This window comes from Thalassophryne amazonica, chromosome 17, assembly GCF_902500255.1.
Source record: "Thalassophryne amazonica chromosome 17, fThaAma1.1, whole genome shotgun sequence".
Taxonomy (NCBI): Eukaryota; Metazoa; Chordata; class Actinopteri; order Batrachoidiformes; family Batrachoididae; genus Thalassophryne; species Thalassophryne amazonica.
This window is the reverse complement of record NC_047119.1, coordinates 21,925,725-21,951,351: the sequence shown is the minus strand read 5'-3', so window position 1 is coordinate 21,951,351 and position 25,627 is coordinate 21,925,725. Positions and strand designations below refer to the sequence as shown.

General features: G+C 38.3%; 1 protein-coding gene across 2 annotated transcripts in view; it reads right to left on the bottom strand.

Moving 5' to 3' along the window:
• Window positions 1-7,967: 7,967 nt before the first annotated feature.
• The window catches only part of shc3 (SHC (Src homology 2 domain containing) transforming protein 3), a 70,996-nt gene continuing 53,336 nt past the window's right edge, over window positions 7,968-25,627 (bottom strand). For both annotated transcript variants that reach the window (XM_034192786.1, XM_034192787.1), the window contains 9 exons: window positions 19,095-19,214; window positions 17,389-17,442; window positions 15,615-15,666; window positions 14,313-14,442; window positions 14,056-14,209; window positions 12,113-12,206; window positions 11,840-12,022; window positions 8,510-8,823; window positions 7,968-8,416 (listed from right to left, as the gene is read on the bottom strand). In XM_034192786.1, the coding sequence (XP_034048677.1) occupies window positions 8,288-8,416; window positions 8,510-8,823; window positions 11,840-12,022; window positions 12,113-12,206; window positions 14,056-14,209; window positions 14,313-14,442; window positions 15,615-15,666; window positions 17,389-17,442; window positions 19,095-19,214 (1,230 nt within the window). In that variant the 3' untranslated portion in view covers window positions 7,968-8,287. The remainder of the gene's footprint in view (window positions 8,417-8,509; window positions 8,824-11,839; window positions 12,023-12,112; window positions 12,207-14,055; window positions 14,210-14,312; window positions 14,443-15,614; window positions 15,667-17,388; window positions 17,443-19,094; window positions 19,215-25,627) is intronic.

Below are 25,627 nucleotides of genomic sequence, written 5' to 3'. Positions count from 1 at the left end.
CGCTCGGTCATCTTCATCGAAGCATCAGCGAGATGCTTCAGTGGTGCACCATGATGGAACGCCATTAGAAAGAAGCTATTCATCATTGAATCATTGAAATTCCTGAGAACTGTATAAAATCTTCCAAAGACTATTGTAGCTCCCATGTATGGAAGCCCCTTTCTGCCTGGAGAATTAAAAAAGCTGGTGTATATATATATATATATATGTGTGTGTGTGTGTGTGTGTGTGTGTGTGGTGTGTGTGTGTGTGTGTGTGTGTGTGTGTGTGTGTGTGTGTGTGTGTGTGTGTGTCCACAGCAAGTTCAAATGATGATCAGAAAGGCAAAGAGCTGAATTTCAAAGCAGTAATTATGAGATACCAAGTTAAAAATTTGACTTTGTACATCAAAAAGATCAAAATTTCAACTTTGTAAATTGCAATCATGAGATTTTGATTCAAAATTTAGGCTTTGAAATTCTTTACTTTATTACATCATTAAAAATTTAAACTTTCAAAGTGAACTGTGAAACGATAGAGTCAAAATATTGACTATAAGTGTCAATAAAAGTCAAAATTCTGACTTTGTAAAAGGAAATTGAGATTGACATTTGACTGACATTTTGTTCAAAATGTCAGCTTTTAAAGTCAGTTGTGAAATGATACTAAGTCAAAATTTTGACTTCCAAGTCACCGCTGCCAATTAAAAAAAAAAAAAAAAAAAATCACATTCTAATTATTGTTGATATACACACACAGAGATATTTGATATGTGAGTTTTAAAATCAGAATGGATAAAAATGAATTATTTTGACTTTCTGTGTCAGCACTGAATTTAAAAAGACTGACTTTCAGATTCAAAGTAATGATATATACATTGAGATACATAAAGTCTGACTTTTAAAATCAGAACTGATAAAAAAAAGAAGAAAATCAATATTTTTAACTTCCTGAAGTCAGAATCATGTTGTAATTATGACACATATAAATTTAGCAAAGCAAAAGTGAAATCTAGAGGTAATACCACACATTTATGACTCAAAGTCTAATTTCACATTTTCCAGTTCACAATAAAGGAATAATCCCAGTGTTGACACTTTCATGGGGACTAAGTTTTGAAAGTGGTTTTTGGTTGCTTGGATACTGAACAAATTTGGATTATGTGTCCCTTGAAATTTCAAAATGGCTACTCTTTGAAGGTTGAATTTTGCATCTCCGATAACAAAAATCATTAAAATCAGAAAATCCTAAAAGTTCAACCAGAAAGACTCTGGAGCGTAGTCTTTGGCATAGGTCTAGTTATGGTAGAAAGTAGGGCTGGAATGATTTCAAATCCTGCCGTTGGAAAAGGCAGGGGCGGAGCCGACCATCAGGCAGCAGACAAGGACAAACCGGTGGCAGTGGGGTGTAGGAAAGAACGTCTTGTCAGCGATCTGTAAAATGTGAAACTTAACTGAGAACTGAACTCATGACTAACAGGGAACACCTGCTTCTGTTAGGAGATTACAGATATTATTAATAAAATAGGAGTCTTCTGGTAGAACATACGCTACACTGCATCTCATGCTCAAGCTCTTGTCCAAAAATACACTGACCTTTCCACTTCCCTGGTCAGAGTGGCTAATCAGAAGGTAAGTGATAAGGCAAAGTATATATTTTTGGATTCTGTCTGACAATACAAATAATTTGATATATTTTTCAACATTTTTTCAGCATTTTTACATTTTAACCCAATGTGACCCCCATACCAAAAATGCCTACCACTTTGTTGAGGGACACCCCAGCTACATTTATTCAGTATCTTTCATGCAACCTGAAGCCACTTTTAAATCTTTGTCTCAGTGAAAGTGTCAGGAAACATTTGGATTGCTGCTCTACAGTCTTAATTCTGATTTAAAAATTCAGAAATTTGACTTTTGCTTCTCAAAAATGTTTACTTTAGAATACAAAGTCTTGACTTCAGAGACTTAAAAGACATAGAATGTTGAAATTTTGAATGTCATGAGTTTTAGTTTGTATGTTAAATTCTGTAGTCCAAATTTCACTTTGCACTTTTTCACCAGCTTTCACTTAGGAAATCTAACTCATGGCTTTTTAAATCTCATCATTCAGTCATTCATTTTCTGTACCCGCTTACTTGAAATCTCATTATTTTCACTTTAAAGGTAAAAGTTTTGTCTTATGGCACAGTTTTAACTGGGAAGTCAAAATTGTGATTTTTATTTTGTAATTGTGGCTTTAAAAGTCACAATTTTGACTTGCCTCCTGATTTTTAGAAAGGAATTAGAAATTCTGAATATTTGTTGTAGAATTTTGACATTTTTTCATGCCTTCCCTCAGCATACACCCAGCAGAAATAGGCCTCCACACCTGCATGCCAGCTTCTCTACAGTTTGGAGGCTTTTTAAATTACGGAAATGTGTCAACAGAATGTGTCATTAAAAACAAAAAAAATAAATAAATTTAGGTCTGACTCTAAATCAGACATAAAGATTTATTTCTTAAAATTTTATTTCTTCAGTGATGGATATGACATTCAAACAAAAATAAGCGGCAGTGTAAAACAAAAACTATGAAAATGTATTTATTACTTAAATTCAGAATTATACTGTTCAGCTAATTGTAAATGTGATTTAATGATGTTAGCAGAACAATGGGGAAAGCGATTCCAATTCATCATTGCATAAGAATGAATTTATACATCAGTAGTATTGATAAGACAGCGCCATCTGCTGGTATATAACGGTGGTAAACAAAAATTTTCAAAACATACATGGCACATATGCAGAACATTATCGTTACAGTAGTACCATGGTGTCCGAAGTGTGTACAAAAGTTTTGTAAGCATGAAGCTGGTCCACATAAAGCCAGCAAAAGTCTTGAGGCACGTGAATGCAGCATGTGAAATGTGCAGTTGTTTTGTTTTGTTTTGTTTTTTTGCTGAGTTTTCTGTGTTGAAACCGTTTATTTATGTATTACAAAATTACCGCTAATTTTATTGCTGGTAAAATATTTAATTTAGCGTGATTCTCTGTATATGAATTTTGTTCTTTTTTTCCAGACGATAATAAGGACGTAAAGGCCAAACTGCATGCTGCATTCGATGACAACTGGGAACTCAGAATTTCCAACTTTGAACTAGCAAAAATACTTTTTAAAAAGCTATGATCTAACATTTTATTAAAATGTTAGTCTCCCTTCTCACTTTTTTTTTTTGGGAAAAAAAAAATGTTGTAAATGTTACTAACTTTATTACTGACAAATCATACAAACACACTTAAGCAACTAACACACCTGTGTGAGTGTTGTCTGACGTGTGTTACATCCAGGAGCATTTTCAGGTGAAATATGTCCAGATTTTACAAGTCAATGTTTTTGTAATTTAACATTAACCCTCATTGTGAAAGGCAAATTTTTGATAATATTGGCAATGTAAGATTGCCATTCTGTTATATAGATATTGTAGTACAAAACCATAGCAGTGAAAAAAAAAAAAGTAAAACCATTAAAATTAAGTCACTTGCATTTTTTTTTTTTTTTTTTTTTTTTTTTTTTTTTGGCAGGAACTCAAAATTTGAACACTTCATTGCAAAGTGCATGGAATACGGTATCGATTGTAGCGCAGATAAAAAGCCACATCTGCACGTTTACAGTTTCATTGCCAACAGTCCTGTAGAAAATAAAGAGAAACCCACACAACCAAAAAGCCATCTGTAAACATCATCTGGACTTCTTTGTTTTTATTAACGCTTCTTTTATACCTTTTCCAAAATAGTGAGTTTTTGTGTGATTCCCTCTGACAAAGATTTACATTTAGAATCTGGAAATGATACATTTATAATATATAATAGAGAGGGAGAGACGGAGAGAAAATAGTCTCAAGCAGCAACACACAGCAGGGCAAAACACAACCTCTAGTCAACAGGCATGCCCCATTTAAGATCAGCTATTGCACTTCGAGTGAAAGAGAACTGAAAACACCATTTGTACAAATAAAAGGCACATTTTCATCAACAGAAAAGTGGAAAAATAAAAAGCCATGCCCTCATATGTGTTCCAGCATGTTTGGTTGTGTCATTTCGCCACATCATCAGAGCGACAACTTCAAGTCGCTCCAGTCAAACCTTTACGCATTTTCTGTCTTCGGTACTCGAGACTAAATCTGAAGTAATCCTTCACATTTGTGTATTTCTCTCTCATGATGAGACATAAAAAAATTGCAAAAAGCAAATGTTATTTAGGAAACCTTATCAGATTAAACCACGGTGGGAAAAATTTGTCACAACATGCTGAATATGACACTTTGCTAACCCTTCCAAACATTGACTATACTAAAATACGAAATGTAACGAAATGTACGAAATGGGGACAATAAACGTTAATTTCATGAAATACATACTTAGCCCACCCGAACCCACGTAAGGTCATAAAATTAGTCTATAATACTCCTTTAAGGACACAATAAAGTGCTGCCATCTGGCATAAATTAACAGCTACGTCTGCTTAAAGCAGGGTACCTGCTATGTGAGTAATCCATGATATAATTAGTGCAGCAGATACCAGAATATTTACAATGGAATCATTCAAATGGTGAAACAAGCACCAAATTTGGCACAAATACTCCTTAAACATTAGTCTTTTGACAAAACCTGCTTGCCACAGCAATTGACCCCTACCTGCAGCCAGGTAGGGGTCAATTGAGGATTTACACAGGGGTCAAAAAATTTAAAATACTCTCATCATGTTGAAACCTATACCACATTATTTGTCTGATCATAATGATTCCAAAAAGGTATAGTTTGGGCTATCTACGAATGAATGTTCTGGAGTTATGGGGTAAAAACAGCAAGAATGGTGACAAAGGTCAGTTTCAGTTTGTACAGGGGTCAAAAGTTAAAGTTACTCCAATTTTGATAAAAAGTGGTGCAAATTACTGGTTGAGCTAATAGGATTATTAAATGGAATAGTTTTGACTGTGATGAATGTTTGATCTCCAAAGTATAGGTCAAACAATGTTGACATCCATTGGAACCCTTACCAAAAAGTAGTATATGCAAGTATGTTTCAAGTATACTTCTAGTTTACTTTTTATATACTTATCAGTACTATTTTTTGGTAAGGGAATCTATGACATGTGACATATGTTACCCCATAACATGATAACTATGGATGGCACATGGTGCAAACTATTCCTTTTTGAAACCCTATTAACTCAACTAATAATTTGCACCACCTTTTACCAAACTTGGAGTAACTTTAACTTTTGACCCCTGTACAAACTGAAACTCACCTTTGTCACCATTCCTGCTGTTTTTACCCCATAACTCCAGAACATTCATTTGTAGATAGCCCAACCTATACCATTTTGGAACTGTTATGATCAGACAATAACGTGGTATAGGTTTCAATATGATGAGAGCATTTTCAGTTTTTGACCCCTGTGTAAATCCTCAATTGACCCCTACCTGGCTGCCTTTTGACAATTCAAGTGGCAAGCGGGTTTTTTCAAAAGACTAAAGTTTAAGGAGTATTTGTGTCAAATTTGGTGCTTGTTTCCCCATTTGAACGATTGCTTCAGTTACCTGCTGCACTATAATGTTTTTTTTATCATAACTGAGTGCACTGTAATTTTAGGCCCCAGTTTGCTCCATTTTGTAACATTTGGTCCATTTTGTATTTTAGTATGGCCCTCCAAACATGATTTATCGTGAGATGCATTTACTAACACACTCTCTTGCAGCAAAATACAGGCACACTATATTACATTGCATCTGTCTCGTCAAACTCATCGATATCATGATTTTGGTTAAACTATGATGTCCGGTGCATATCAAACACAACACTTTGTTCATTTGGTATCCATCAGAATCCTGACGACTTTCAAGTATGAGAGCATTAAAGAGAATCAGGAGAGAAACGCTTTTTGACAATCCATTTGGAAATTTGAATTCCACAGCCAGTGTATATGAGTATAATCCAAATAAATGGATCAAATTAGCATATGTGGACTGCAAAATGCAAATGAAGTTTGATCTGGCAATTTAAAAAATGCTCAAAAAAACTCATCTGCTTGATTCCCTTTGTAGTACTTGAAGTATATATTTATGTGACAGAAAAAAAAAATCTGGCCATATTTTAGCTTACCATTAAAAACTTGCTCCCATTGTAATTCCGTTACTGTAGAATTACCTATGTAAAATAGGTCTAAAAGTAGTTGGACAACATCACAAATTTTGTAGTTCTACCTCTGTTTTACTGCCTTGCACCACCACAATTGAGTTGAAATGGAACAAAGTGTGTTGTAGTACAGTCTTGATATTTACCATTTACGAATTACAGCCATTTTTTTTATATCATTCCTCAGTTTTCAGAGCCCATAAATAACTGAACAGTTATAAGGGGTAGGGGCATGGTGAATTCAAATCATTACATTTAGTGCCAGTTTTGTTTCACCAAATTAGGGGATGGATACATGAACATTTCCAGGTCACTGATTATGTCTTGGACTTCATTTACATCAATCAGTAGGCTGTTCTCAAATGGGAAACCTAGACTAGTGAGGGAAGCCACCAGGAGATCCATGACAATGCTGAAGAAGTTATATGTGTCTGTGGATGTGACTGAAGAAACTGGGGAAGTGAGAGCTTTGCATACTGCATCACCCGTCACGTCTTTATGGCTGAACAGAACAAAGAGGGATCAAATTTAGGCTTGAGTCTTACATTTGCCTTCAGAGTTGTCATGGGTGTTCTTGTGGCTTCCTTCACTCATCTCCCCCTTATGCAGACAGTAGGTTTTTAAGAAATGCCTACTCCAGACAGATTTGCCATATAGTACCATACAGTTTGTATTTCTTAATGATTGATGTGAAGGAACTATAAGGTATATTCATTAACTTGTGAATGTTCATGTATCCATCCCCTGGTTGCAAAAGTGAAGATTTGTTATTAACAATAACATATTTACATCACTCGATTACTGATGACCTCTGAAAATTGAGGGACAATAAAAACATGGCCGTAATCCCAAAATGGTAACTGCAACTCTACAAACACAACTTGAGTTCAACTACATTGTTACTACATTGTTGTTAGAATTTCTGTTTTGACATCTAATAAGAGATTTTGCTGGACAATTTCCAAATAGTGAAGTGAATAAAGCCTCAGATTTAAAATTCCATGTCAAAATTTTGTCTAATTTAGTCTCTTTGGGTATAAATAAATAAATAAGTTATGTAAATATATTAGCAGTACCACTAACACAGATGATCTAACCAGTTTACCTTTCAGATTGTGCTATTTCATTTCTTAATAAGCTTTTAAAACTTCACAGAAAAGGAAAAAAAGGGGAAGGGATAAAGTTAAGAATATGAAAATATTCACTGCATGACTCAAGCCCCAAAACTAATCACTGACGACACACCTAAAAGAAGAATCAGGAGAAAACCAATTCGGAGATAAATCACGGTTGGAAAAGCGTAAATATGTTACAGTGTCAGCATACACAAGCACCTCTTTGAAATAAAAGGGTATCAAGGTCTACAAATAATGTCCACAAAAACGGTTGGTTTTAAGTCATGCGGCTGCAGTGGCACAAGGAAATACTTGGATTGAATTTTTTTTTTTTTTTAAGTTTCTCTTTAAAGCCATTGACAGCACTATGAAGAATGTCTGTTTGCACCTCAAAACTGCAAAGCAAAAAACACATTCAAGTGCACTCCCCCAACAAAAAGCAGATTTTATGTGTGAGCCATCGCGCTGCTGAGCAGGTCAAAGGTCAACTTTCTCAAAGTGATTCATGTAAACAGAATTAGTTTGAAACACTCTCCACTTCAAACTCTTAGCCAACTGCAGCTGTAGAAACGTGTTTGTGCTTGACAGACAAAACTAATATTTCTGGCTTATTTATTCTAAAATACTCTTGTAATCACCTCTTTGAGGTTTGATTCGCACTTCATCTAAACTACAAGACAATTTTTTTTTTGTCTCTTTTTAAAACACCAAATCAAGATATTGTGTCCAAATGCACCTATGTCTTCTCAAAAATATAGCATTTCAGTCGTCACAACAAAATAACAGTTCTATAAATATTATTATGTTTTTTTTTATCTTTAAACAAATCTTCCAGCGAGTGACACCTGGAAAAGTGACCAAAGGCTGATGCCCCCCCCCCCACCCCTCTCTAAACACGCTCTCTATCGTGGCGAGATGTTAAGCATCTTCTCATCGTGGTTTGTCTTCAAGTTTCAGGATGGTTGGAGACAATTCGGAGAGTCCTACGTGTGTTTCCCCATCAGGCTTCGCAAGGGTCACTGTTTCCTTGTGACTGGCTGTCGGAGACACAGTTCACTTCCAGTTGACACGATCGGCAGACTGTTGTCACGGTGATGGCCAATAAGGTGGCTGATGCTGTCAAATATATGATCTTTTGTCCGTACCTTTGAGAAAGAGAAAGAGGCGTCATAAGGATGCTGCAGATTAACGAGTGGCTAGTTTAGTCAAAATTTGTTCGTTCTTCAAGATTGCCTTACCGTGCCCTCAGGGTCCACCAGCAGGAGGTGTTTGGCAAGTCCGTTGTGCATGCCTGTCAGAACGTAGGATCCAGAGCTGGTGGTGCTCTTCCGAACCAGAAAGTCCCCATCTATTTTCAGTAGTTTTTCAGCGTCGCGGCGGCTCATTTTGCCATGGTACCATTGCTGGCCTTCCAGCTCCTCCTGTGCCCAAAAGGCCAACGAGCGCACGAGTAGAGGACTGACGTTATCCACTGAGGCAGCCTTATGAAGACAAGACACCTGGAACTCTGTTTGTCCCTGTGACTGAGACTGAATGGCGTCCTCAAAGGGCTCTAGAAGCAAAATGATGAAATCGGGGAGGGAACAGTATCAATAGATTACTGACATTCAAAGGATATGTTCACTTTGTTTTGTTTTTTTTAACATCCTAGTCAGATTAAAACATTGTGAGCTAGGCCTCTACTAGTCCTCTACTCAATTTCAGAACTAGGCCTCTACTAGTCCTCTACTCAACTTTGAGAACTATGCCATTTACAAAAAAAAAAAAAAAAAAAATCATTAAGGAAAGGATTAACAGGGAATTACAAAAATCCACTGTACAGTCAAAATAAAATCAAGCTCTGTGAGTAAACTCACAACATGATAACCCTCACGCTGCCACACTAGTTGCTTGCATGGATTATAGTTTGGTGGTGCACTGTACTGGACTGAAGAACTCAACAGATCTGTTTAAGAGGCCTGGGGGGGATTACTGTCAATATAAGACGTATCAGTAAAACGTCCAATGATCTCTTCTAAAGCCCCGGTCACACAGCACTAAGGAAGGACACTGAAGCCAAAATGAAACAAGAAATCCGGACTTACGTTGACTTTCTGAAACATCGCTTAACCCTCATCCAGCTTCGTTCCTGTAGCTGGCACTTCGGCGGAATTTTCAAACTGTTGAAACATGTGAACGAATCCTGACGACAACCTCAATTCGTCCGTATTCCGTTTTGCTTTCTGTCTTGAAGGTTCCTCATTGTTTGCGTAGTTCCCGTACCGTCAGCGTTAAGTTTGATTGTCGTCCAACTTCGTCCAACCGCCCAAGTCAGACGTCTTGCATGAACATTGACGATATCTGAGCGGATCAATAACTAAAGAGCCGACGAGCTAAACATGACTCGTACATGTGTGGGATGAAAAGAAACATAGCGGCAAGAACGTTTGATCAACTACTGTAACTATTTACGCGTGTTGCAGCTGTCTCTGGCTGCAACGTGCATGTGCGCACATGTTGTTGTAGTCAAGACAAACCTGTTGTCAAGACAATGCAGCTGCAGGTGGCTGTGAGGAGCACAGGATCGCTGCAGAAATGATCACAATGTCAAGGTCGCCGTTCACTTTGTTTTTCTTTTGTTCGCTTCCGTTGCGTTTTGGTCTTTTATGCGCTCTGCACTCGCAGGCTTTTCGGTGATGGGAGAAGTGTCGGCTCATTGATCCACTTTTTCTTAACAATTTGTGGCTTTGGGACTTTTTTCCTTCGTTCAGCTAACGCCATGTGCCGTGTGACCAGGGCTTCAGAGGCACTGGAATTACACTGTAAACCAAAACAAGTTGGCAGAACTAAAAATAATTGATGTAAGGAGCTCAAGCAGCTCAAGCAAAGCCGCCCAGACCTCCCGATCCACACACACCTCCCCCAGCTCCTCCGGGGGAACCCCAAGGCGTTCCCAAGCCAGCCGAGAGATGTAGTCCCTCCAGCGTGTCCTGGGTCTTCCCCGGAGCCTCCTCCCAATGGGACGTGCCGGATATAATAACATTAAACTTATTCAGGAATAAGTACTTTTTAATTTGTTTCCATCGCTTAGCAATAGCTAGCCTACATTAGCTGCTTCTCACTTCACATTTTAAACTTTTCTGGGAGTGTAACGATACACAAGCTACACAGTGCGATGCATAAGTACATCACTGTTCACACTAACTATGCAGAAAGTAAACTGTGGTGAAGGTTTTAACTTTAAAGAAATGGCTTATTCTTAAGTAAAATTGTAATCCTTGATGTTATCTGTATTGTATATTTTAGAAATTATTCATGATTCTATTTCAAGAGGTCAGTATTTTGTCCATGCAATGGACAGTTGACTTTCACAATATCATGACATTCATTTTTAAAAACGAATATGATTCAATAAAGGCAACGTGGTACAGTTATCACGATACGTGATGTATCATTTCACCCCTATTTTCCATTGAGTCATACGTTCATAGGAAGTAATCAATTCAATCATATTCACAATATTATGAATCCCTTATTTAAATGCTAAGAAATAAAATTACAGTGGTGGCAAAGAAAATTCTTTATATGAGTTAAATATCAAAAAACCCATAGACCATACAGCTTATATTTAGCTGTTTTGGTTCCTAATCTTTGGTATTATGCATTAGAGGTGGGTGGATCGATCCTAATATCGATAATATCGATACCAACGCTGGTATTGATATTGAACGATCCTCATGTAAAAAGATCGATACTCAAGCTTTTTTTTCCTCTCCCACACGCACTGACTGTTGCGCATGCAGATTCATCAAAGTCTACTCTCTAACTGTAAGAGCAGCGCTGCGCTGTGTCACACAACACGGAGCAGCGCACCCTTGTATTGTGGTTTGTCAGTGCTCTACCTCAGGAGATTTTGTTTTAAGTTGTGTTGAGTGATATTTTTTTAAACAAAAATGTTGATTGTGATAATAAAGTATTTTGTTCTCACGTACAATGTTTGGAGAAATTCTATCCTAGGTCTTTTGGATCCTTTGGATCTATGAAGCTTAAATATGAAAAAGTGTCAGAATCGGTATTGATATTGGCGATACTGGGCCTGTATTTACTTGGTATGGAATCAATACCAAAATTCCCGTTATCGCCCACCTCTATTATGCGTGCTGGCTCACCACCATAGCCTGCTGATATACCTAAATAAAACAGCTATACCTCATTTTATTAGTTAAACATATTTGCTATGATTTTACCCACCACCGGTTTGTGCTTTTCTGAACTAATCTCTCATGTGTGAACGCTAAGATAACATGGAATCTCAAGAGAGGAAAAAAAAAGACACGGTACACTAACATTAACGATGTCTTCCGATTGTCTTCATGTTGACACAATGTTATTACAACGCCATACTAAAGTCGCTCAGAAACAATAGCAAGGCAACCTCCGCAATTACTAAGTCAGATTAGAGCTTTCCTAAAACAAAGCACAGATCCCATTCCAGGAATTCCAGAACACAGTACAAGGAGAAAAAAAAGTGAGATTTTTCCATAGATTTTTGATTAACAGACAAAAGCTACACACAGACAGACACTTACTCATGTCAAAAAGGTCTTTTGGTGGACTCTCTTTGCCGGTGGCAGCGGTCATGCCTTTTGTCACATTTTCCGCCTCGGCCTGAAGCGCAGCGAGCACCTGGGCATCGATCAGCTGTGTGTTTACATATGTGGGCATTTCTCCGGCTTTCGGCCCATCGGGCAGGTTGCTGATATCAAATGACCCTGGACACGTGCACAAATCGTCACTCCGCTGAAGTGATCAAACCAATGGCTTTCATCTACTGTATATGATATGTGACGGAGTGCTCGTACCCTGTTGGATGAAGATGGGCTTTCTCTCTTCTCCCCAGTTTTCCCCACAGTGTCGCCCTTGATAATATGTCTGATCTACTGAGCCCGGACCCATCTGCAGACAAACGGCGGCAATTTAGGATGTACACAAAACTTTAAATGCAGAACACATCTGCAGGTTATCATTTTTAAAGCTACAGTGTGTATGTTTTACTGACATCTAGTGGTGACCTGGCAGATTAAATTATGACATCACCACTCACCCTTTTGTTTCCCCCTTCATATTTTCGCTTCTCTGGCGAGAAGGATTCATACTCCTTTGCCTTCCCTTGTGATAAGGGCCCTGTCCCCCTGGGGAGAGGATTAATTGCGCGTGAATTGAGTATACAAAGTACGGGCGTTCGTTGTCGTCCGCAACAAAAACGGACAAAAATGACAAATGTCCCAGTATGAATTACAGATATATTAGTAATATATAGCGAATATATGATGAACAATCATGGTTGTATAATGCATGTAGTGAGGAAACGGATCAGACGCATCGCGATTATCACGGCAGTATTACGGGTGTGTTATGATGCATCGCGCACGAAGTTAAATCTGTTATAAACAGGAATAAATAGTGTAACAGCTGCAGACAAGAAGGAAAAAACACGCAACTGTTTTATCAAGCCTTGACAATATAAACAAGTCAAATAATGACCTTTTTAGACGGCTCAAAATGCTTTCTGCAGCTGGAGCCATTCACGCACGCGAACGGCCCAGCTTTGATTCAGGAGGAGATTAGAGCCGTTTTCAACAGGCAATTTGCAGAATCAAATGATTAATCCGCCATGAAATAATTATTTTATATACACAGCATCCAGAGCAGAGCGCGTGGCAGCCGGTAGGACAAAGAACAGCGTCCAGCTGTGATCACAGCGCATCTGATTTTCATCCGCCGCAAATCAGATTCAAGGCAGACATAATAAAAACGTTTTATTTGTGGCCAATCTGTATGCAGTCGCTACAACTTATTTTAGTCCATGATGTGGACATCATGGGCACACAAAATATCCGCTTTACACACTGTCCCAGTCCGCTGCCAAGCAACTGTTAGTTGCGGATATCAGCAGATGATGGCGAATATACAGCGCATAGATTGAGTATGTATTGTGTATGTATTGAGGATGTATGGAGTATGTAAGGCGGATGTCATCTGCAGCCAAAATTTTGTGCAGCTCAAAAATCCTGGTAACAGAAAAACGTGCCTCTGCGGATAATTGCAGACGTGTGCGGGTGTCAGCCGAGTCAGACAAGCATGTTTCACGCATACTGGGGATGTTAAGCGAATATGAGCCAATTTTGTGCGCAATCCATATGCAAATCCTCCTAAACGCCAGTGGGACAGGGTCCTAAGCCACATGTATGAACGTCCTTTTAGCAAAAATGAGGGACAAACTCGTTAGCATGTGCTAACAACCAGTAGAGAATATATAGAGGAGCAACTAACTACTGGTTCTTCTTCGCCAGTATTCTGACTGTGCTGTAAAATGCGAAAAGTGGAGTATGTCCCTTTTGGGCTACTGTATCAACATTGTGCTGCAATGTGGCGGCTTCCACATTGTGGATGAAAAAACAATCAATTCATTCTGGCATGTAATTTATACATGGAACCGAGGATCCTAAAACACTTCCGGTGTTGATGTGTGACAGCTGTCACTCCCGGTTGTGTCCGTGGCGGCAGCGCCCTCTCGTGCCTGAAGCCCGCACTTCAGGCAGGGCGCCCTCTGGTGGTGGGCCAGCAGTACCTCCTCTTCTGGCGGCCCACACAACATATACACTAATAAACAAATGGCTATGAATGCTATATTCCATTTCTGCTAATAAACGCCCCTAAATCCTACATACTGTAGCTTTAAAGTGGTGCAGATATAATCTCACAAAGCCACATTTAGGGATCATGCGGATGAACTGGTTTCAACCTGGCCCCCATCTGCTGCTGTGTTCTGATTGGACAGCCGTGTGTTGATGAAGCCTCCGGGGGGCGGCATTTTTCCAGGGATGCTGTTATAGTACGGGTGTTCCGTTGACTCCTCCTCTTCTTCTGTCCTTGGTGGCTCCTCTGTGTTTAATACCCTGAGGAAAGAACACCTGATTGTCACAGCAGACAGTGAACGCATCAGCTCGCACCTCGTTTAGACACGGCGCTCTGATCGTTTCATCTGTGCGAGTGTCTCACCTGTCAGGTGTGGAGGACAGTTTGCTTGAGGGACACTGCAGGTACTGCTGGAAGCGAAGGTCAAAGGCCTGGCCGATGGTACTGATGACATCCTGGGCCAGTCCGTCGGAGCATTCCAGAATGTGACACGCTGTGGACGCCCCAACCCCCCCAAAAAAGAACAAAAAAAAAACATTTAAAGTGTGGATTTTTAACATTCGCGACACCCATTTTTGATAATTTACCCAAAAGCTTCAGATGATACACAAAAATTATGGAACAACATCTCATCCTGTCCTGCCCTGACAACAAATACATGTATATTGTAAATGTAAATATCTGTCAGTTATATAAATTACATCACAGTAAGCAAGGTTGCAAAGAAGGGCAGAGGAATAATAATTATCTACAGCTGCATCACTGTCCTGAGGTAGAATAACCTAAAAATAATCTGACAGGAGCATGTGCAAATCCACTTGACAAGAAATGTGGTCCACACAACAGTTTTATATGACAGGGGTCAAAGGTCAAGGTCACCTAGCCTGGATTTTGTACGGTACATGACACTAATATCCAAAGACGTATCTGCAGAACAAGTCTGGTATATATAGATGTTATAATGTAGGAAATGTATCAAGCATTGAATGAAGGAAAGCTGGCATCATGTGCACATGCACATGCACGCGCGCACATCGTGTCATTTCTTAACAACGGTAGGTCTGCATGCTGTTTTTGTTGAGGTGACGGGGTACAAACACAAAAGGTTTCAGTCACTTTAACAGTGTCAAATTTAAGGCTCATTTATGCTCAGTGTTAAATACGGGTATGAATGGAGCTTTCTGTCTGCACTCTGCGCACATACTGTCCATATTTTTTGCCCATTTTCTAAAAGCTTACGGATAAGAATGAAACAGAGCGTTGCCATCAGTAATCGTGGAGGCAGTACAGCCAAAGTTCAGTGAAACACAACCTTAAAGCAAAAGGACACAAAGAAGGCCACTAACAATCTTGTCATAAAGTATTCGGTGGTGTCACACACCACGTTTCTTTTGCAGGAGAAACATTATCGTAACTTCGTCCCCCATCGCCATGTTTGATGTCAGAAACTTTCAAGATGGTCTGCAGTGCCCTCTACTGGATATTTGTCTTTTCTTCTATGCCAACCGTAAAGGACACACGGAAGTATGCGGGCTGTGATGATTACCAAGTTGGAAATGCACAGACTGATTTATGTACACAAGTGGAGCATAAATGAGGCTCAACTCTGACAACAAAAGGATGGACGGTCCTGCTGTAAAACGCTTAATGAATGTGAACACCCACCTCTTCTGTTAACGGGGTCCTTTGCTACATAAGCAACAAAATCTGTTGTTTCCTATAATCACACAAACACACAACAAATAATTCATAAAACACATTCAAACAATTACAGTTATGTCATACAAAGATAAAAAAAAATTCAGCCATTTAATCATAGTCATATCTCCACCATCAAAGAATTTAGTTAGTGTTATCGCTGGTGTCACCGACCGAATGGTCTCCCCTAAAAATCAGTCCATCTTCACGGATTCACAGATTTAAACCTCATTTCTGCTTCAAAGTGCACTCTGGTCATCATCTATCTCAACGACAGATAACTAAAGCTTTTGTACGACAGTCATTTCCACATAAATTCAGCATTATCTCATCATAAAAGACAGATGAAGCGATCAGAGCGCCGTGGCTAAACAAAGTGCTAGCTGATGCGTTCACTGTGCATCAAAGCGTTACAGAATTATGCCGAGTTTCTGCTTAAAACAGCCTCATTTCTGCTTAAAACTGACTTTAGAATGATTTAAGAGGTTTTACCTTTATCATCTGATGGTTAATAATCCCATTAATTAATTTGATTGCTTTGGGTGAAGAGACTCCTTCTCAGACGTGCTGCTGTGATCCGAAATGACACATGCGAAGAAGCAAAAGGCGGATCGATTTTTAGTGGGGGACCATTCGGTCTGCGACACTGGTGTCTACGTGCTGGCTGTCATTCAATGGTCAAAATGTCTGGACTAACTTGGAATATATGCAGTTACATTTTAGGGGTGCAGAGCTGAGATATTTTAAAATAATTCTGAATGCTCAAAGTATTTTGAGTTTAACTACCCTTCTACATATACAGTTGTGTGCAGTGGTTGTAGGTACTTTTCCTACTTCCATTACCCACACACTCAGCTTCAACTGTTTATCCAGGATCAGGTGGTGGGGAGCTGGAGCCTATCCTAGCAGTCATGGGGTGTGAGGCGGGGTACACCCTGGACAGGACACCAATCTATCACAGGGCCACATGTAAACAAACACATTCACACCTGCACGCACAGCTATGGACAATTTAAAGTTTCTAGTCCACCAAGCCTGCGTGTCTTTGGGTGTGGGAGGAAGCCGGAGCACCTGGGAAGAACCCACGCAAACATGGGGAGAACATGCAAACTCCACACAGAAAGGCCACACGTGGAAATCGATCCCACGACCTTCTCACTGTCAGGCAACAGTTCTCACCACTAAGGCACCGTGCTGCCCTACCTTAAAAATAATAAAAAATGATCAAATATGCTGTATTTAGAAGCATATAAATAAGTGAGTGTGTGAACACTTTTCACCTTTTTTCACCTTTAAAAATACTTTATTTCTTTGGTATCTGCAACGTCGAGGAAAATCACATCAATTATTTAATGTAGTTTTTACAATCACTTTAATGTTGAGTGACCCTGTGTCGTCACATACATTGCAATACACATTTTTCTGAGGTGGGGTGGGGGTGTGTGTAGATTTTGTGTTTTTTTTTTTGTTTTTTTTTTTAAATTGTAACATGACTGAACTGATTTCTGATGGCATATGAACGTTTAGATATTCCATCTGAGATGTTCTAAACTTGAATTACATTTTTCTCTAAATTCCAGGGTGACTAAAATGTTTGCATCACATAACACCATACGTATTGGAAGATACAGTACAATAGGCAGCAGATGACAAGCTAACCTTCACACAGACACACACACACACACACACACACACACACACACACTTTGAAGACTTCAATCAAAGAAAAACTGCTGCTTACTGGGTCTCCGCCTGATGCAAAGGAGATGGACTGCATGTGGTGGTTGGCTATGATCTGTCAAGAGGAGCATAATAAAGTTGACGTAAATTAATTTAAAATGACAAACGCTGTGCATAGTGCATACACAATCACCCACATGTGCATGCACATCATCAAACTTAGAGAAAAGAAACAAATTACCATCATATTCCATTGTTTGCATTCAGCTGTAATACTCTTTGGGGGGGGAAAAAAACGTATATACCGTTTGTGCATCAGCCCACCCTCTTTTATTGAAGAAAGTTGGTTAAACGCCCTCCCAAAATTAAGTTGGTGGTTGTGCAGGAGAGAGAACGCGGCTGTGCAGGCTAAAATTTTCTGACACAACGTCTCCCATTTGCCTCCTCTTCCCTTCTGCACTGGGAACCGAACAAAAAAAACTGCACTTTTCACAACTGCATCAGTGACTGCAGCCAAAAACAAAAGAGTGCACCATTTTCCGTGTGAAGTGATGCTGTGTTTGTGTTGCGCAATGACCGGCTGTCCCCGGAAGTGGTCGAATCCTGCGATATCACACAGGGGTTCAAACAAGACGACGCCGTCCTATTGTAGCAGTTTTAATCTTGTATTATCCGCACCATGAAACAGACATTCAATTTTCTTTCAGGTTTTATTCCTGGTAACTAACCTGTTTTAATACAAAAAATATGTACCAAAAAAAAAAAAAAAAGAGAGAAACAAACTGCTGTCACTCTACATTAACAGTCAGCCCATGCAGGCCATGTCTGGCTTAAAGAAAACAAAATACCCCATTTAACTAGAAAGCAACACAACACAATAAATGAAGTTAACATAAAATAAAGAAATTCTAACAAAGAAAAAATTAAATAAATAAAATAAACAAGAACCAACAACTCACCACATGAGGCCAGAGCAGGTAAAAAGTGGTCGGACCAAGTCTGACCATCTATTAAAACCCCTTAATGCCTGAATTTATATAGCTGTATATAAAAAAAAATGTTTTGTGTGTGTTTTTACCTTTAAGTAGATGGTAAATAATGTTGAGATTATTAATTTCACTTTTGCACAAAAAATAAATAGTAATTTTGGTATTTTGGTAATAATTTATGTTATAATGTTATAATAATAATAATGGTATGTTGCAAATTTGACAGGCATACTAGTCAATTTGGTATGTTGCATATTTGAGTCAAATATTGTAGCATATATGCGACAATAGGTGTTAAGGGGTTAAATAACCTACTGTCCTTGTGGGACAATGGGACGTGCTCGCCTAACCTCTCCTCCTAACCCTATACACCCCTATGTGGTGACATACACACATTACAGGTACACATCTAAATAAAATAGGAGGAAATAAACACACAGTGGAGAACTTATATTAACACTTATAACTTATATTACTCCCTGATATTATACATACATACATACATACATACATACATACACATATATCAAGGATGCACATAATTGGTACTCATGGTGCTTGTGCATGCTAAAAATAAATAATGCGCCGCAGAAAACACAAAGGAAGCGCTTCATAAGAGGAAAACAATGACTGACTGTAGGAAAATTGTTTCCCTTTGCTGTGTATCAATGATGTTTCGCACACAAGCACATGAGTACCAGTTATGTGCATCCCTGTACACACACACACACACATATATATATATTATATATATATTTTAGAAAACCAGCAAACTGACCTGTTTGCAATCAGGAGTCATCAGGTTGAGGCTACTGGTGGAGATGTTTAGGTTAATGGACATGCCAGCAAACTGCAGGTTGCTCTTTCCGAGAATACTGGACAGAGCTTTGGATGGAGGCTGCACAGAGAGAGAGAACACAAACGAAAACATACATAAGCAGACAAATATACATATACAGACATATCTATCAAACTATAAAATAGCTTGGTGCATCTTTTCCCTCATATAACAGTTTAAAGTATTTTCTGGAGTATAAGTTGCACCTGTTAAAAAAATCTATTTGAAAAAGAAAAACACATATATAAGTCCCACCTTTTTTCTGTATTAACAGCTCTTCAATTTGGGTTTTTTGTGCATTGTTTTAGAGTTTTTTTTGTTATTGTCATTTATTCATCTATTATTTGAATTTATTTTGTTTGGTGCTTTGACTCCTGGGAAAGTCCTCTATAAATAAGTTATTATAATTATTATTATCAATAAAGCATGTGTGGTTTTTCAGTGTATAAGTCACTCTGGAGTATGAGTAACAGGACCTCGCAAACTACAAAAAAGATGTGACCAGAAAATATGGTGCATCAACCATGCACCACTTTTCGGAATTAAATTTGGTCATTTCGTTTCCTGCTTTGACTTTGTTTAAACTGCATTTTACCTGGTTTTGAATGTTTTAACTGGAATAAACTGTGCTTAACTTAACTGGTTTAAACTGTGTTTAAATTGGTGTAAAATATGTTTTAACTTGTTTAAAATATGCTTTAACTGGTTTTACCTGCTTTAAAATGTGTTTTAACTGGTAAAGTATGTTTTAACTGGTTTAAACTGTGTTTTAACTGGTGTAAACTCTAACTGGTGTAAAGTATGTTTTAACTGGTTTTAAACACATTTTAACTGGTTTAAACTGTGTTTTAACTGGTGTAAAGTATGTTTTAACTGGTTTTAAACACATTTTAACTGGTTTAAACTGTGTTTTAACTTGTGTAAACTCTTTAACCAGTGTAAAGTATGTTTTAACTGGTTTTAACACATTTTAACTGGTTTAAACTGTGTTTAAATTGGTGTAAAATATGTTTTAACTTGTTTAAAATATGCTTTAACTGGTTTTACCTGCTTTAAAATGTGTTTTAACTGGTAAAGTATGTTTTAACTGGTTTAAACTGTGTTTTAACTGGTGTAAACTCTAACTGGTGTAAAGTATGTTTTAACTGGTTTTAAACACATTTTAACTGGTTTAAACTGTGTTTTAACTGGTGTAAAGTATGTTTTAACTGGTTTTAAACACATTTTAACTGGTTTAAACTGTGTTTTAACTGGTGTAAACTCTTTAACCGGTGTAAAGTATGTTTTAACTGGTTTTAACACATTTTAACTGGTTTAAACTGTGTTTAAATTGGTGTAAAATATGTTTTAACTTGTTTAAAATATGCTTTAACTGGTTTTACCTGCTTTAAAATGTGATTTAACTGGTAAAGTATGTTTTAACTGGTTTTGAACACGTTTTAACTGGTTTAAAAGCAATACAACACTTGGTTGACGAGATTATCTACTGGTTAAAGACAGTTTAAGACATTTTGGTTTGAAATGTAATTTATATTCAGTCTGAACCACTTTCAAAGACATTTCAGATGATCTAAGTGTAATTTAAATGCTGTCCAAACAAAGATATCTCAAATTAAATAAGATAAGAGTGAATTCTCCCTTTGAGGGTTAGTAGACCTTACTTGTGTGAAACGCCTTGAGGCAACTTTGTTGTGATTTGGCGCTATATAAATGAAATTAATTGAATTGAACTGAACTGAATTTAATAGCATATTGAGCAGGCAGCTAGTACATGTCCCTCCAAAAAATGAGGGCCAATTTGAGGCCACCTATGGCATCTGCTCTGTGGCAATCTGCAGCTGCACCAGGAAGAGCATTCAGTGTAAAATTTGTGCCAAATCAGCATTCTGATCCATAATGGATCCACTGTGGTGACCCCCAAGGAAAACAGCAGAAGCCAAAAGAAAGACACAGATACTGAATCCACAGTGTCTCAGCACCAACAGAACAAGGCGGAAGTGACCGGTGTTGTCGATTACCCAAACTAGCTAACATACAGCGCCTTTATTGAACAATGAATAAAAAAGATGAACAATGAATCTTGAGGAATACCACCAGTAGGTAAATAGTTGCTTGCTCTTCAAATATAATAACATCAGCCACAATGAACGTATGCTCTAAATCCCTGGTTCCCAACCTGGGGGTCCGAGCCCCCGCTGAGGTGGTCATCAAAGCTCACAGGGGGTCCCTGCAGGTTTTATCTGCTCTGAGGTTCTCAAAATTAAAAGTGCTCCAATTAAATAACACCACAATAAATAAATAACCACTCCTCTATATAATCACAAAATACTATTTTGCATTTTGGAAAAATGCGACAGAACAGCACAGTGGTTTCGTGTTTAGCACTGTTACTCCACAGAGGTTTGCTTTCCACCTGGTGCTTTGCAGAATTTGCATTTTCGTCCCATGTTCCATGAGTTCCTCTGGGTGTCCCGGCTTCCTCCCATTTCCAAAGACACTTGCCTAATGACCATTGGGATAGGCTCCAGCTCCCCCGTTACCCTTAACTGTAGTATGCGGGTACAGAAAATGAATGAATAAACAAATGAATAATGTGATATGAGACAGTTTAGTGCTTTATTGCAGGTGCCCAGTTGATACTGGTATTTTATTTTTAGCCATTTGTAGGAATAAAGGGATTTCTCTCATGCAATACATTTGTCAAAGGTGAACAGAATGCTCAGATTACAAATGTTTTAACATGACTAAGGTTGCAAAAATTGAACTTGTATTTAATGCTTGGCCATCATTAAGTTTCAATGTACCTAAAATAGTAAGTTTGTTGAAGAATCCACTTTGGTGGTGTTGCAGATTCTTTTATCATATGAAGACTGAGAGCAGTTTGAGGTTCAGTGGCTTGATTAACAACATTTTCTCAAACAATAGTAATAAGGAATCGATCCGCCAACCTTCTTCCTTACAAACAAGCTGCACCACTTATGCTACGGTTGCAAAACTAATGTTCAGATCATTATATCCATCCCTCCATTTCCTGCTGTTTATTGTGTTAATGGTTGCAATGGGATGGACTATATCCCAATACATGAATAATATAAAGTAGAATGCAATTAATAACCCTAAAAACAATGAATAAATACACACAAGTGTAAACAAGTTGTGTTGTTTTCCAACCAAAGCAATTCATTAAACTTAATTTTTTCCCTTCACTTGATTGGGGAGTATAGAAAATAAGAAAATAAATGGGGAAATCAAGCTACGTATGTGCAAAACAAATGTGCAAGTTCAGGAATCAAACTCACTGCGCACCACAAATGGTTTGCTTTTTACCCACTTGGCCAACTCACTGTTTATAGACCCCTTATTTCAATTATAGCAGCAGTTTTCTTTTCAATCCAAGTTTATTTAACTGAAATCCTGAAACTAAAAAACAAAATATTTCCACAGGTAGTTAGTTGCCTTCAGTTTTTTCATTTTAAGATTTTATACACCAAACACTGATTACTGTTTGGACACAAATTTAAGTGGAATAGTTTGACACTGTCTTTGCTCTGTTATGTTTGTGGCCTTGGAGCTACAGAGGATCATATGTGTGCATGTATTTACACCAAGAAGTGTTTCAACTGCATTTTCATCGTGTCATTTCTCAGTCTTTCCTCATAGCTTTTCCATATCATTTGTCTTTGATAAAGGCTTTCTCCACACTATATTTCTATATCTTCTTTTTTTTTTTTTTTTTTGATTTTCACCAAATTTTCACCACATATTGGTGGTGTTAGGACTGGGAAGATTTTTTACATCCACCATGGACGTAATAAAATCATCAGCATTTATTTATTTATTTGTCTGTTAGCAGGATTACGTCAAAACTACTGCACGGAGTTTGACAAAATTTTCACCACAGACATTCAATTTTGGAGTGGATCGGGATCAGAATCCTGATTCTGGTTCATTTCTTAAATTTTCACCATTTCTTAGATCATCTCAAATCTACTTGATGGATCTTGACAAAATTTAAATCACATGTAGCTACTGTACAAAGGAATACCGTGTTAGCGTTGGATGTTGGGAGTGATCCAGATCAATATGCATGTTCTGCAGCAGAAACTTATATCATCACAATGTAAAACCAAAATCAGGAAGACACTATTTTATTTCAGGTTGTGAATTAAATATCAGATTGCAACATCTTGAGCAGTTGGAACATTCTGAATCAGTATGCAATTATTAGATTGTGTTGTGGAATCCGGATCCAGGCAAAGTCCAGGTCACGATGTGAATCACATATCTTTTATTATTATCACTTTACCGGGGCGTTGCTAGGCCAGTATCGTAGATTTACGTCGATGCTACCTACGCCAAGTCACCCGCAATGACAGATATTCGCCCGAGTTAGACGAGGGTGAATATCTGTCATTGCGGGTGACTTGGCGTGAATGTCAGACCTCTGAAAATGCATACCGCCCTCCAAAAGCATGTTATTGTATTATTATGAGTCCTTGTCAACCCTTGGCGGATGTCAAAAATCTCAGATTGCTTTTCTTTTTAATAAATTTACAAAAATGTCCAAAAAAAAAACCCTTTTTCATGTTGTCATTATGGGGTATTGTGAGTAGAAGTTTGAGGGGGAAAAAAATGAATTTACTCCATTTTGGAATAAGGCTGTAAGATAATGACATGTGGGAAAAGTGAAGCGCTGTGAATACTTTCCGGGTGCACCGTATTTTTGCAGTGTGCCACTCCAGTCACATGTGAAAAAAATAGGTGCCAGATTGATTCTGTATTCTCATGGTAGCCATGACGTGCGAACACGTAGGACACTCCCCTTATGCAGTAGGTGCACAAGGTGTAATGTTTTAATAAGTCCACCAAATGAATGTCAACATGCCATACAGCTACCATGTGCTCACAACAGAACTGGTGGGTTTCAGGCCTTAAAAATACCACTCTGCAAAAACTTCCTCAAAACTCTCAGCATCAACTAAGCTGATGCCACTGTCAAAATAACATTTCATCTCTCACATATGGTAAACCAGTCAGCACCAATTTTGCATTACATTTGCTTTGCTAACATTTGATCTGACCAATATCTGGAGCAGAGACTAAGGCTTCATTTCACACCCCACATTCAGAAATAGCATCCACATGTTTTGGACGCACGATCTGCACACGGACAAGACACACATTTTTAAAAACAACCCACACACAAACTCAGCCACCTCATCAGATAGTGTGCACTGCAACATGACTCACTAAGCACCATGCACAAGGCACAGTGCATCGTGGGCTGGTGTTACACCCACACACATTCAGCCCCATATCTCTTCATGTCCCTCCATCTCTGTGATCACTTCTTTATCTCTGTTCTCCCTCTCTCTCTTTTTAACATCAAGAGAAAGAACTTACACAAGCAATGCTATATATATAGAATGAAGAAATGTAAATGAATATTCAGCCCTTTACCTCTGTAACCCCTGGGTAAAAGCCCCAGAGTTTAAAATGTGCATAACATTAGAAAGCATACAGTTGCTACTATTGATGCCTTTACAGTGTCAAATCTCATGCATAATTACGTTCTCGCTGGGGAGGCAGAGATTTTGTTGTCAGTGTAAACAAGCGTGTGCGGCAACTTGTTTGCAACACTGCGTCGTTATGGAGGTGAGTTCATCCAAAAAATGTATTTTAAGTGTTTAAGATAATTGTGAGTCTTTAACCCTCTGGGGTCCGAGGGCATTTTTTGGACAGTTCACTCGCCTGGCATAAATGTTTTATTATTGCTGTTAACAGCTCTCCCTGCATCCCACAATCAAGTTTTATGTCTCTTTTTTCAGGACAACCTGTGCTTTCAGAATATATATGTTTTTGTTGTGTTTTATAAGTGTAATAAAGGTTTACAATCAAAAATAAGGAAGGAAAAAGTAAAGCAGAAAATAATTTTCCACACATTTATTCAAAACACACAGCAAACTATAATAAACAACTGTTGACACTTTACAAAGGTAAGCTGAGTTCTTGTGTGAAAGACTGTACAATAAAAATGTTAGCCAATTATCCAGTAACATTCACATGCAAACTAGTGGAGCAATCCTGATAGTTACACACTCTTTGTTTGAGCATGTGAAATTGTCATCAGAGGCTCTCCGTGTGCTCCGTCTGCTTTCAGTGATCGCTGTGCGTAATGGCGCAGGGCACATTTGGAGCCCGATAGTATGTACTCATTGGAGCACCCAGGGGGCTATTCAAACGGGCCAACTAGTAACATATCACTCCTGAAAACGATCTTTCACTTTTCACGTGAGGTGAATCTGCCCTACGATTGGATTTTGGAAAACCATGTGACGGTGAACCAATTCTGATTGGACACTCACATTGCACACGTCATCACACAGCTTCTATGAGGAGTACAAAGATGGCCAATGGCTGGCTCAAAAGTCCGCAGAGTTAACTTTTCAGCAAAAAAAGTAAGTTTCTATCTC